The 13,670-nt window shown below is 39.9% G+C and overlaps 1 protein-coding gene across 2 annotated transcripts in view; it reads left to right on the top strand.

Moving 5' to 3' along the window:
* Positions 1 to 13,453, top strand: part of INTS7 (integrator complex subunit 7) — a 96,801-nt gene extending 83,348 nt beyond the window's left edge. For both annotated transcript variants that reach the window (XM_063113681.1, XM_063113682.1), the window contains exons 18-20: positions 6,806 to 6,904; positions 8,377 to 8,562; positions 11,788 to 13,453. In XM_063113681.1, the coding sequence (XP_062969751.1) occupies positions 6,806 to 6,904; positions 8,377 to 8,562; positions 11,788 to 12,075 (573 nt within the window). In that variant the 3' untranslated portion in view covers positions 12,076 to 13,453. The remainder of the gene's footprint in view (positions 1 to 6,805; positions 6,905 to 8,376; positions 8,563 to 11,787) is intronic.
* Positions 13,454 to 13,670: the final 217 nt, after the last annotated feature.

Below are 13,670 nucleotides of genomic sequence, written 5' to 3'. Positions count from 1 at the left end.
CTTTTCTTTTTATTTTTTTTTTAACAATTTAACTGAAGTGGCAGTAGTTCTCAACCCTGGTTACACATTAGAATCACTTTGGGAGGTTTTTATAAAATACATCAATATCCAGACCCCACCACAGACCAATTAACTGTGAATCTCGGGAATTGAGGCCAAGGCATTAGTATTTTTAAAAGCTCCTAGGTGATTCTGTCATGCTGCCAGGGTTGAGAATCACTGGCCAATTGAAACAGAACTGGGCTTGTCTGACTGGTAAAAATCAATTCCTTCCAAGTGATAACATTAATATATTTTAGTATACTTTTCAACCTTCAGCCTTCTGAGTCTCTGCCACCTTTTGCATTGTTCAGTACTCACTCTTTATTAAATCTTCTTTCCTGACTTCCCAGTCACAGAACAGACTGACACACTCTCACCCAGATTTTCTTCTCCCTGTCTGCCTATTCCCCAGTGTCTCTGCTCAGACTGTTATAACAGAATACCAAGGACTGGGTGGCTTAACCAACAGACATTTATTTCTCCTGGTTTTTGAAGCTTGAAGTTCAAGATCAAGGTGTCTACAGGTTTGGTTTATCCTGAAGCCTCTCTTCCTGGCTTTCTGATGGCCACCTTCTAGCTGGGTCCTTACGTGGTAGGGAGAGAAAGAGCACTCTGGTATCCCTTCTTCCTTAAGTATACTAATCCCATCATGGGGACCCCACCTCCAAGCATCATCACATTGGGGTTAGGGCTTCAACATATAAATTTTTGGAGAACACACATTCAGTCCATAATTCCCGGCCTTTGAACTTTACACCTTGGACAGTTTCCCTTCTCTTGCCCACACATGAGATGCTGGAATTCTCTGTAGCTCTCTCTTAGCTCCTGCTCTTCTCATTGCGTACTCTCACCCTTTATCAAGTGTTTTAGAAGAAATTGGCAGGATGTGTTATTTAAGAGTTAGATTAGATTTGAGGATGAGTACTCTCCTTGATATACTGCTTTCCATATAAAATTGTCAATAGTGTTTTCCGAATTGAATTGACACAGCTGTTTGACACTGAGATTGATTGCTAAGGGATATTATGAATACTATCATACACACATCTGTGTAAGGCTGATTATTTTCATATTACTCTAATCACCACCCTAAGAAATTAAATAGATCCCAAACAGTAAGTTCTTTTTTTTTTTTGGTAGCTAGCTGGAATGGGGATCCAAACCTTACGTTCATTTTGATGAAGTTGAATCCACTGAATATAATGGAGAGAATGGGTGGGAAGTTTCTGCCCAGGAGGAGAGACAATACTGAGAAAAGAGACCTAGGTTCATTCAGAACTAAGTTCAAAATCTGGCTCTGCCACTAGTAGCTCTGTGACTTTTGACAAATTACTTAACATCCTATTATGTCTGTAGTGGATTGAATTGAGTCCTCCTAAAACTCACTGAAGCTTGAATTGTGTCCCCCAAGTTTTATGTGATAGAAACTTGGCCCCCACTGTGACTGTTAAGAGGGTGTGAAATCCTAATGGTGACTGAAAGGTAGAGCCTTGAAGAGGGTATTAGATTGTAGGACCATGCCATAGCAAATTGATTAAAAATGGTGGTCAGGGGCGTCATTCTGAGGGCTTTTAGAAGAGAGAGGAGAGTCTGTCTGCTCTCTCTCTTTTCCTCCATTTTTGCAATGTGATCCCTGCCATTACTGTTGCTACCCCCAAGACTTTTACTAGCTGTGTTCTCTGGACTTTGGACTTCCCAGCCTCAGAAACTGTAAGCAGTAAATTTTGTTTTCTTTATAAAATACCCAGTTCCATGTATTTTTTTATAAGCAACAGAAATGGACTAATACAGAAAATTGGTACCCGAGAAGTGGGATGTTTCTTATAACAAATACTTGAAAATGTGGAAACAGCTTTGGAACAGGGTGTTGAGAAGGGACGGGAGGGATTTGGAGGAACAGACTAGAAAAAGCCTAGATGCTGGTGAAAGTTTAGTAGACAAGAAAACCAGGGAAAGTTTGGAATATTTTAGAGATTGGTTAAGTGGTAGTGATCGGAATGCTTATGGAAATATGGACTGTAAAGACCATTCTAAGGTGGTCTCAGAAATAAGGATTTTTTCGGAAACTGGTATGAAGATCAGCCTTGCTGTGAACTGGCAAGGAACTTGGCTGCACTATGTCCATGCCTTAGGACTTTGTGAAAGTTAGAAATTAAGAGTTGTGAACCAGAGTATTTGGTGGAAGAAATTTCTGAGCAGCAAAGCATTCAGGACGCTGCATGACTACTTGTAACAGCTTATGCTGAGTTATGACAGAAAAGGTAAGATGTAAAGCCAGAATTTAAAAAGAAAGCAAAGCATAAAGATTTAGAAAATTTGCAGCGTGGCCATGTGGTAGAGAAGCAGAGAGTATTTTCAGAAGAAAAGTACAGTTGTGCTAAGAAATTAGTACAAAAGAAAGGGATTATCAAGAGAAGGGGGAAAAGGCCCTAAAGGCATCACAGAAGCCTCTGGGGCCAGCCCTTCCATTTCAGGCCCAAAGGACTAGAGAGGCAGAATGGTCTTGAGGAACAGACCTCAGGTGCCCTTCATGGGCTCACTTCTCAGGACCACCGCAGGATGCTGCTTCCAGCACCAGCACCCCAGCTGCTTTGGCTGCTCCAGATGTGGCTAAATTGGCCCATAGTGTTGCTGGGCCTGCAGCTTTGGAAAATACAAGCCAGAAGCCTTGGTGGCATCCATGTAGTGTTAGGTCTGCAGGCCTCACAGAATGCATGAGCTGGGAAGGCTTGGGAGCATCCACCCTGATTTCAAAGGATGTATGGAAAAGTCTGGGGACCCAGGAAGAGATCTGTCACGGTGTGAATTCACCACATAGAGTCTTCACTAGGGCAATGCTGAGCAGAAACATGGGGTCAGAGTTTCAGCAGAGAAACCCCATTGGTCCCATGCCTGTTGGAGCCATGAGAATGGGACTGCCATGAAGACCCAAACCTGTGGATCTACCAGTGAGCAACACCGGCCTGCAAGAGCTAAAGCATCACCTGGGACCAAGAAAGCCAGAGAAGTTGAACTGCCTGAGGACTTGGGGACCCAACCCCACACCAGTGTGCAGAGGATGTGGAACATGGACTCAGAGTACCTGATTGGCCAGCTCTGAGGTTTGATGCCGGCCCTGCTTGGTGTCACACTTGTTTAGGACCTGTTACCCCTTTCTATTGGCCTATTTCTCCCTTTCTGAATGGGAATATTTACCCTATGCTTGTCCCACCATTGTGTCTTAGAAGTAGGTACTTGTTTTGATTTAACAGATGGGACTTTGAACTTTGGACTTTTGAGTTAAAACAAGTTAATACTTTGGGGATGAGATGAATGTATTTGCATGTGAAAAGGACATGAGTTTGCGGGGGTGAGGGATGGAATGTAGTGGATTGAATTATATCCCCCCAAAACTCACTGAAGGCTTGAGTTGTGTCCCCCAAGTTTCATGTATTAGAAACATGGCCCCCACTGTGACTGTTAAGAGGGTGGGAAATCCTATTATGGTAATTGAAAGGTGGAGCTCTGAAGAGGTGATTAGATTGTAGGACTGTGTAGTAGTGAATGGATTAAAAATGGTGGTCAGGGGCGTGGTTCTCAGATCTTTAAAAGAAGAGAGGAGTTTGTCTCTCCACTCCTCTGTTTTCTCAGTGTGATCCCTGCTGTCACTTTCACCACCACCAAGACCTTAACCAGCTGTGTTCCCTGGACTTTGGACTTAGCCTCAGAAACCATAAGCAATAAATTTTGTTTTCTTTATAAATACAGTTCCATGTATTTTATAAATACAGTTCCGTGTATTTTGTTATAAGCAGCTGAAATGGACTTATACAATATGAAATGGAAAATAATACCTCATAGGATTACTGTGAAGTTTAAAATAATGCATATTGCCTAGCACAGTGCCTGGCGTGTGAGTGGTTAGTAAATGTTAGTTCCCTTTTTCTTCCTTTCCAAATTGTATTTCATGGATTTGATACTTCCTGAGCCCCCAAATTCAGTTCAACAAGTATTTATTGGATTCTAGAAACAGAACAATGACAAAGACACAAGGTCTTCCCTCAGGTTTTCCATAGTCTTAAAGAAAGAATTTGTAAACAAATAAACACAATATGGTATATATGCAGTAATAGAGTTCTACACTAGGTTGAGATGTAGTACAAAAAAGAAAATGAGCAATTTGTGTCAAAGGATAGGGAAGATAGGGTGTGGGTGCAATTCAGAGAGATGTCTTGGCATATGAGTTTTCCAGACAGATAAGGCAGGGTCGGGAATCTCAGGCAGAGAACAACATGTTCAAAAGCAGAGGCATGAAATAGCGTGGTGCCTTCTGGAAAAAGTTTGGTTTTGCTTCAGTGTGACATACAGGTGAGAGAAAGATGAGACTAGAGAGGTAAACAGAGGCCAGATGACAAAAGGCTTTGAGCACAGTTTTAAGAAGTTGGACTTTCTCCTGTAGGCACTGGGGAGCTTTTTAGGAATTTTAAATGGGTGGGGAAGAGAAGTGCTTAAGATATAAGATTGTATATTATTGTTTTATAGAAGCAGAACAAGTAATGGTTTGGAAGGCATGAAATTAGAGGAAAGAAGAGTGGTTATGAGACTTTTGTAGTAATCCAAAGTAAGGGCCAAATTAATAAAATGGCAGTAGGAATGAGAAGAACAGATACATATGAAAGATCCTTTACTGAGACAGACAGTGTAACAGGGGTGGTAGAAGATTATGAAGGTTTCACTTTTCATTTTTCAGACATGTGGCTGTCTTATGGGCAGTTGGAAAATAAATAAGTCTGGGGTTGGAAGAAGGAGATGGCTTGGGATGCATGAAAGGTCATCATGAGCATAGAGGTTCTTATAGTCATGGAAGCAGAGAATTGCCCATGAAGAACGTTAAAGATTGAGAAGAGAAGATGACTGAGAATAACATCACCATTTAAGGAACAAAGAAAAGAAGATCTTAGGAAAGAAGATCGAGAAAGGAAGAATCAAAAAGTAGAGTGTAGGCACCATTAAATGGAATTTTATGGAAGAAGAGCATTATCAGTTACCACAGAAGTGTCGGAAAATACAAAGACTGAAAAGTATCTGTTGGATTTGGCAAATAAGAGAGAGTTAGTCCTCCTGCTGGTTTACTACTAATCACGATATGTAATTTCACATCTCCAGACTGTTACTTTGAAAATAATCTGCTACCAACATACCAGTGCGGATGTGCCGTGGAGCTAGTAACCTCAGAGGCAGTCCAGGCTTTCCCAATGGGGGATTACAAAATATGCATCCATTCTTTTAAAAGGCAACATGGTGGCTTTCTGCCCAGAAACAGTCTGAAGTCACATGTGGTCCTCTAAGTCCACCGTTTAAAGATGTTTCTCTCCATATACACTCTTGTGGCGTCAAAGGTTCCACTGCAGGTAGGATGTTCCTGCAGACGCTTCCCAGATTTCTTGTTGCAGGAAGATGAATAGTGCTGCTTTAGCAGTTAAGCTTGAAGAAATAGAACCATTGTCTTTAAATCTGTGTTGTGGTTATTCTCCAGTAATAGACCTGGCATTGTACTCTGAGTCTATTGGACACAAAATGTTCAACTGCCTGAAACCATTAAGGAATGGATTTTCCTGGTTTTTAGCTGTAATGCCCAGCTTTTTGAAGCCATGTTTTGTATAGCATGGTCAACTAGGTGGCACCGTGCTTGGAAGCAGGAGCTTAGAAGGGCAGGCAGCAAACTGTACAGTGCAGTGGTTTTCACCCTGTGGTGTCTTGTGTGGGGGTGGGAGGAGGGTGAGACAGCAGTAGACTGAGGAGGGGATAGCAGACCAAGCAGGAATAGTTCTGGGTCACCCAAAGTTATGAGTCTTCTGATGATGCTTTAATTTTTTCCTATTAAGTTTGGAAATCATTGGTGAAATAGAAAAAAATCACTGAAGAGTTAGGCAACCTAGGTTCTAGTCCCAGCCTGTTTGATTACCTTTCTGTGTGACCTGTGTCCTCAGCAAAATTGAGGATTGGACTGGATAATCTTTAAAGTATCTTTGAACTCTTAAATTCTGATTCTGTGACCCCTTTCACTAAGACTCCAAAGATTCACAGTAATGTTTCTATTCCTCTGCAGTTATTGTGGGATTTTCAAAACTCAGTTAATTTTACGAAATAGATTTTAGAAATAAGGTATTTTGTTAAGGTTTAATAATTCCATAGAGGTAGATTATATAGTCATCTTTAATCTGGATTCTAGTTAAGTTTCCGCCATTGCTCACTCTCTGGGGACCCATGGCCATAGGGATAGAAAAGCCACATAGTGGAGATGGGATGAAAGAGTGAGCCAGCTCAAAGCTGAGTTCTGAATGGGATCTGGTGTCAGGCCTTGGATACCTGTGCACTACTCTGGCTTTTTTACCATACTCTAACATACCCTGCCATATCATAGTTACTGTATAAGCATATTTTAGTAGCTAAAATAATTATATAATAATATGTTGTCTGGTAGCTGTAAGCTCTGTAGAAATGTGAAATTTGCCTATTGCTTGGCCTTAAGGAATGTGGATTTTCTCCTTTCTGTTATTATTTTTTTATTGAATATACTTCAAAATAAAGTAAAAATGTATAATTATACCCTTTGACTTGAATGATTTGGTAGATATATACAGTTCCTGGATGTTGTACCTGTTTCCTGATTTGGTGTATACTTTCGTAATAAGCATTTGTAGTTTTAAACTTTTTCCTGAATGTATTTGATGAAAATTGAAAATTTATTTTTATTTGATTTAGTTTCTTTCTTCCCCCCCAGCATACAGCATGCCTCTGCAATGCCATCATTGATTTGCTGAAAGTTCCTCTTTCATTTCAGAGATATTTTTTCCAGAAACTGCAGTCTACTAGCATTAAGGTAATATAGGAAGAATACTAAGGTTAATGTAGGTTAAAAAACCAGCTATCTTCTGAAGAGTAAGTGGGACATAGCTACACTTCAGTATCTTACCTTTGGTTGTGATAAAATTTACCGCCTTTAGTTGTAAGCCTTTTCTCCCTTTATCAAATGCTTTGGTAAAGGGAATAGGCTTTGGGAGTAAACCCCCTCTCCCATTTTAACTGTCATTGTCAAATGCATTTGGATATCTGGAGCTCTGTTCCTTGTCTCCTACCTCCAGGGATAAGTTAGTGGTTTTTATCATTGTAGTCCACAAGGATCTTGAGCTGATTCTATGTTGATCAGCCTATTCAGACCCACCTAGAATGAATCAGGTCCCGTAAAACATCACCAGTCCTACCTCCAAAGCACTTTTGCCTTTGAATAATAAGTTCTGAGGAGGTGGCCAGTGGGTAGAGTTAGTATTTTAAAATATTTAAGCCACTCAAAATTCAAAAGATATTTTTGATTCAAAGAATGGAATTATTGGGGAGGAGGGGAAATTGCCACTTCTGAGAGATTTCTTGGATAATCCTTATCAGTTAATGTCTTCACTGAATTTTTGCATCCATTCAAATACTTTTGATTGCTCGATAACAGCATTCCATTTCAAAACGACCTGACATGACCGGATGTCTCCAGGGTTGATTAGTTCATGGCTGAACAACATTATCAGAAAGACCCAAGTTTCTTCCAACTATTCATTTAGCAAGACTTGAGCTTTGTGTAATTGAAATATATTTGGGATTTTAATAACATTTTTAAAGAAAAACTATTCTAATGAGAGGTTAAAAATGGCATTTGGTTTATTTGTGGAAGTTGACTTTTTTATACCATGGGAACTTCATTATATAAGTAATCCTAGAATTTTAAGTTCATTTGCATTTGAATTTAGTCTGTTTAAAATTACCTAGACCAGGGGGCCGGCCTGTGGCTCACTTGGGAGAGTGTGGTGCTGATAACACCAAGGCCACGGGTTCGGATCCCTATGTAGGGATGGCCGGTGAGCTCACTTGGGAGAGTGTGGTGCTGACAACACCAAGTCAAGGGTTAAGATCCCCTTACCGGTCATCTTTTTAAAAAAAAAAAAAAAAAAATTACCTAGACCAAAGAGACAGCAGGTGGACCTGAAAATTTACAAAGTGCATTTTTCTACTGGAAGTGGTTCATTGTCCAAAAAATGCCCCTCCACAAAAACTGGGAGAACAGTGCCTTCACTATTCTCTAATCCTCTGTTATCATCAAACAGAACTGAGATTTCAGGTGAAAAGCATAGTGGTATTTAAAAGGAGGAATTAGGGATAAGGAAGCTTGAATGGAAAGGTCCATCTATCAGGTCATGAAGGTGGAGGGGTGCATACACATGTGAAATCAGTGGTAAGCACAGACATATTTGTTGGAAGGATGCTTGCTCTTGGTTGTTGGCATTTATTTTAATGTTGGTATTCCAGCTTGCTCTGTCACCATCCCCCCGGAACCCTGCAGAGCCTATCGCTGTCCAGAATAACCAGCAGCTGGCGCTAAAGGTAGAGGGAGTGGTTCAGCACGGATCTAAACCAGGACTCTTCCGCAAAATTCAGTCTGTCTGTCTGAATGTTTCTTCCACGTTACAGAGTAAATCCGGACAAGATTACAAGGTAATTTAGAAAAAGAGGCAAAATTGTGATGCAGATTTTAACACATTGATGGAAATTTTCCGGTGTTTTTCGTGGTTAAGCAGACTGCAGTTACACCTCCAAAAGAACAAGATGCACATAAATTAAAAGCACATATTGGGGCTTGAGGAGGATGATAAACAACACTTCTCTTTTTCTTGCCTGAACCAGTTAGTAGAGAGACAAAGCATCTAGGCAGACAGAGATCAAAATGTGAGTTTTATTACTGTTAGAGCTGTGGGAAAACCTAACCCAGGTGCCTGGCAGCAAGGACTTCCTAACCTTGTGCCTCTGAATTGAATTTTCCCAGCTAGTCTCAGCCAGTACATATGAGAGCCTGCCCCTGTAAAATTTATGGCAGGGAGGAGTCCAAACTGATTCCCAAAGGAGGGGAAGAGGAGGTGCTTAACCCCTCATGCCTGGTTCTTGCCCTGAAACGTACCAGTCAGTAAGACTCACCTCCTCTCCTGTAGGCTAGTGCTGTTAATCTAATGAATGGCCCCCCACATGGAGGGACTCGTAGGAGTGGAGCATAAGTATCTCCCTAACACCCCACCCCACCCCCACCGCCAAAAGCGCACATCTATTTTTTTTTTCTATTTTAGTATTTTTTTTTAAGTATTTAGAATTGACATACAGTGGTCAGATAAAATAAAATCTTTCCTTAAGGGTGTAACCCTAGGGATTTGCTGCTTTGAGAAGTCATGAGTGCGTATTAATTAAAATCAAGCTTATTTTGTTAGCCAGAATCAGTGCCCATGAAATATTAGTGTTCCAAATATGGAATGTCTCTTTCTTCAGGCATCTCTTTCCAGTTCCTTGGTGTTTCAGCCACAGTAAGTGGAACAAGGGAACAAGTCCAAAGCTGTATGAGCAGAGTTGTTCAGGTGCCCCACATTGGTTGTGTCCAGGTTTGTAGTGGCATGTTTGAACTGAGGTTCCATAGCAAGGAAGGGGTATCAGTAAAGATATAAAAAGAGAGCATTTCATTCTTTTCATTAGTTTTAGGCTAAAAAGCCAAGGGAAGTTCTTCTGATTTAAGATATCATTACTTTCTTTTTTCTTTTTCTTTTTCTTTTTTTTTTTTTTTTTTTTCGATTTCTGTTGTTTTGTCATTACTTTCTTTACTTTGGTAATGTCTTACTTTGGCCCTCTGTCCACTCACTGATAAGGTTCAGATTTTGTTCTTGTCTCTTCCTCTCTTTTGACTTCCATGACACAAGGCATGGTGTCTTACGTAGCCGCTCAGTATCTGGTGAATGATGATAAAGAAAATCATTTACTGTATTTAGAGTACCAGTTAGAGTACAACTGTTGTGACTGGGTAACCTCTGCTACCACAGAAGGTTCTATCAGAGAAGGTTCTAATGAGAATTTATGTAATTTGTCCCTGTCTGCAGCTCTCTTCTGCTCTTTGAATTTGCAACAACAGTTAACTGTGATTCTCTTTGTTCCTCATATATAATAATTTCTACTGTTTTTTTTTTTTTTTAAGATGACCGGTAAGGGGATCTTAACCCTTGACTTGGTGTTGTCAGCACCACGCTCTCCCGAGTGAGCCACGGGCCGGCCAATAATTTCTACTGTTAAGAAAAAAACATTCAAACCTATGAGCACTGGTCTTCCGCTTGTCAACTTACCTCTCAAGAGGCATTGATTAAAGTCAGGAAGCTGGGCTGGCCAGTTACTCATTTGGTTAGCGCACAGTGTTGTAACACCAAGGTCAAAAGTTCTGATCCAAACCGCCAAAAAAAAAGTCAGGAAGCTGATATCATAAGCCATGCAGTACATGATTGCTTTGTAGTGTTACTCAGTGAATTTGCAACTTAAAGTGCAGTCATCAGTTCAGGTTGATCAGGTTACCTAGGCCTGTTTCTTATCTTTTAAAGGAAGTTCTTTGGTAGGCAAATTGTTGAGACAAGTGAAAACCCTACAAAAGCGGAATGTGAAAAAAAGTACCTATACTGTAAATAATTCTAAGATCTTAAATTGGTTGGTGCCTTCAGTTCATTAATGTAACAGTCTGTTAATTGATGTAAATGTCTCTGGGAAACTGACCCCATGATAACTGCACATTGAGACACAAAGCTGCAGGGCACATTTATATGAGGGCACTTCAGAAAGTTCATGGAAAAATAAAATTAAAAGATAATATGGATCTTTCCATGAATTTTTTTTGAAGTATCCTCCTCTAATTAATTATACCACAGAAATACACATGTAAGCCTAGAGCAGTCTGGTTAAATATCTGTTAAGTATGCCTTTATATGCATTCTCAGAGTCTCTCTCTTGACATGCTCCATCTTGGGTATAGGTAAGGGTACACCAGAAGATTCTATTCTTTGAAGGACAAAGGCATGAGTGTCTGGCTAAATAAATGAATGAGTCCATAAATGTGTGTTTTATAACATATGCAACCAATCTGAAGAAGACTCTGAATATTAAGTGAACAATGAGCAAGTTCTAAAGTTAGTTAATTTGTTAAAGGAGTAAGGAATCACTACATTACTTGAGTAATATAAAATCAGACTAAGGGCCGGCCCGTGGCTCACTTGCAGGAGTGTGGTGTTGATAACACCAAGGCCAAGGGTTCAGATCCCTATATAGGGATGGCCGGTTCACTCACTTGGGAGAGCGTGGTGCTGACAACACCAAGCCAAGGGTTCAAATCCTTACCCATCATCTTTTAAATAAAATAAAATCAGAGTAGGAGAAAACTCTAACGTAAATTTACTTAGTATTATGTTCTTTTTTAGTCTCTTAGATTTTAAACTCCCTGAAACAGGTGGTTTCATCCTGTTTCTTCAGAATCTCTCTTCACAGGCTAAAGAAAGGTGGGGGTTTGAAGACCCGGTGGAGTACACAAGGAAGAAAGGCCAGCATGCTAAGGGCTTGAAGAAGGCTCTGGGAGCTCGTTCTACTCAAGGATAGCGAGGAGGCAGCACCTCTTCACAGTTAAGAATGTTGGTTCTGGAGTTAGTCTGCCTGAGTTCAGATTCCAGCCCCACCACTTGTTAGTCTTGTGACCATGGAGAAATTACATAACCTCTCTCCCTCAGCCTCCTCATCTGCAAAACAAGGGTGAGAGTAGTACCTGCCTCTTTGTTGTTTACAAAGACTAAATAACTTTTAGAGCAGGGCCTAGAACATAGTAAGCATGGAGTAAATGTTAGCTATTGTTTTTGTTTAATAATTCTTTCATTCCAGATACCCATTGACAATATGACCAATGAGATGGAGCAGAGGGTTGAGCCTCATAATGATTACTTCAGTACTCAATTTCTGTTGAACTTTGCTATCCTTGGAACACACAACATTACAGTGGAATCTTCAGTGAAAGATGCCAATGGGATCGTATGGAAGACTGGTCCCCGAACTACCATATTTGTAAAATCCCTGGAAGACCCTTATTCCCAGCAAATTCGCCTGCAACAGCAGCAAGCCCAGCAACCATTACAACAGCAGCAACAACGAAATGCCTACACACGGTTCTAACCATGTGAGGAATGCGCTGCAGACTTTGAAGGGATTGATCCAGTTGGTTGGTACAAATAGTTTGCTTTTTCATATGGATTAAGTATGAAAATTAGAATGTGGAATCTGTTTATTCATTGATTAATGTAATATTCTGGAAAATGGGCTTTTTTTTCCTTAAAAATTTAGTTTTAAAAATTATTGGGTTCCTAGCCAAAAGAAATTTTTTTTCTTGTTTGTTCTTAAACCAAGTTCTTTATCTCATATTTAACATTTCCATTGTTTTGTTATTATTGTTTTCTGTTGCTGAGCTTTTTCTTTTAAGAGTAGCCACATATTGAGATCATTGAATTAGTAAATTCGACTGCTTCTCTTCTAAAATACATCATTTGCTGCCTGACAGAGACTTGGAATTCTGAGGTAGGCAATGGGAAATTTTGACCAGTCGGTGCAAAGTTTATCCACAGTAGTAGAAACTGAGTCCTTCCATAAATGGAATTGAAAGTGTCCCCTGCAGTGTCTAGCCTTCCAGATTATGAGAGTCTGTAGTCTAGCAGGTTTGAAACATCCTGCTCTATTATTTCAGCCACTTATCTATCTCTTCCTGTGGTAAAATAATCTTAATTTATTGTTTTAGTATTTAATTGACCCAAAGAGCAGCTAGCAATTACATAGACAAATTGGAGAGTAATAAGTTGTTTTTCTCCTAATATGTGGATTTTTTTATGTTATTTCTTTTTTTTTCTTTCTTTTTTTTTTTTAAGATGACTGGTAAGGGGATCTTAACCCTTGACTTGGTGTTGTCAGCACCACGCTCACCGAAGTGAGCTAACCGGCCATCCCTATATAGGGATCCGAACCCATGGCCTTGGTGTTATCAGCACCGTGATCTCCCAAGCGAGCCACAGGCTGGCCCTTTTTTTAGGTTATTTCCAAAAGTGCAAAAATCACTCATATTTAATATCTTCCTATTTTAAATTAGAGGGGGGAGATCTTTTCCTTTGGTTTGGTTTCTAATTGACAAGTTATGTAATGTTAGCCTTGATTGTCTAAAAAGAGCAGTCTCTTTTTAACACAACCTCAATTAGTTGGGATGCTCAGGGAGTAGAGTTTTCTGGTTAGCCAGAAAACCTCTTTTTTTCTATTTCAATACTGGTAGAGAATCATTATAAAATATAATAATGTACTTTCTTGTCTTAATATAGTGTACTAGATATGGTTTAACTGTTTCTTGATTTGGGATCATTTAGTGCTTCAGGATAATGATTTCTAAACATTGCGGATTATTGGATTGCAGATATTGATGATATAGGCAATTAGGCTGGATACAGCTCCTGAGATGAAGCAGGGCACCTTACCTGGATTTTTCCTTTTTAAATAAATCTCTTAAATTCTTTAATTGTGTTTTGCCTTTTTCTCTTCAGAGTCAACATTGATTCAAAGAAGGGATGGAGTTTAAAAAATGAGGGGTTTTTTTTTCTTGTCATGTGGGCTCTGGGTATGAAGCAATTGGCAACTCGGGTCGCTGCAAGATCACTTGGTTGCATGCGCTGTTGCCCCAGCACGACCATATTGGCTGTTCTTTCTACCACCAATAGCCACAACATTGTTGTAAA

Source organism: Cynocephalus volans, chromosome 11 (genome assembly GCF_027409185.1).
Source record: "Cynocephalus volans isolate mCynVol1 chromosome 11, mCynVol1.pri, whole genome shotgun sequence".
Taxonomy (NCBI): domain Eukaryota; kingdom Metazoa; phylum Chordata; class Mammalia; order Dermoptera; family Cynocephalidae; genus Cynocephalus; species Cynocephalus volans.
The sequence above is the reverse complement of the archived record's forward strand: the minus strand, read 5'-3'. Positions and strand labels throughout refer to the sequence as shown.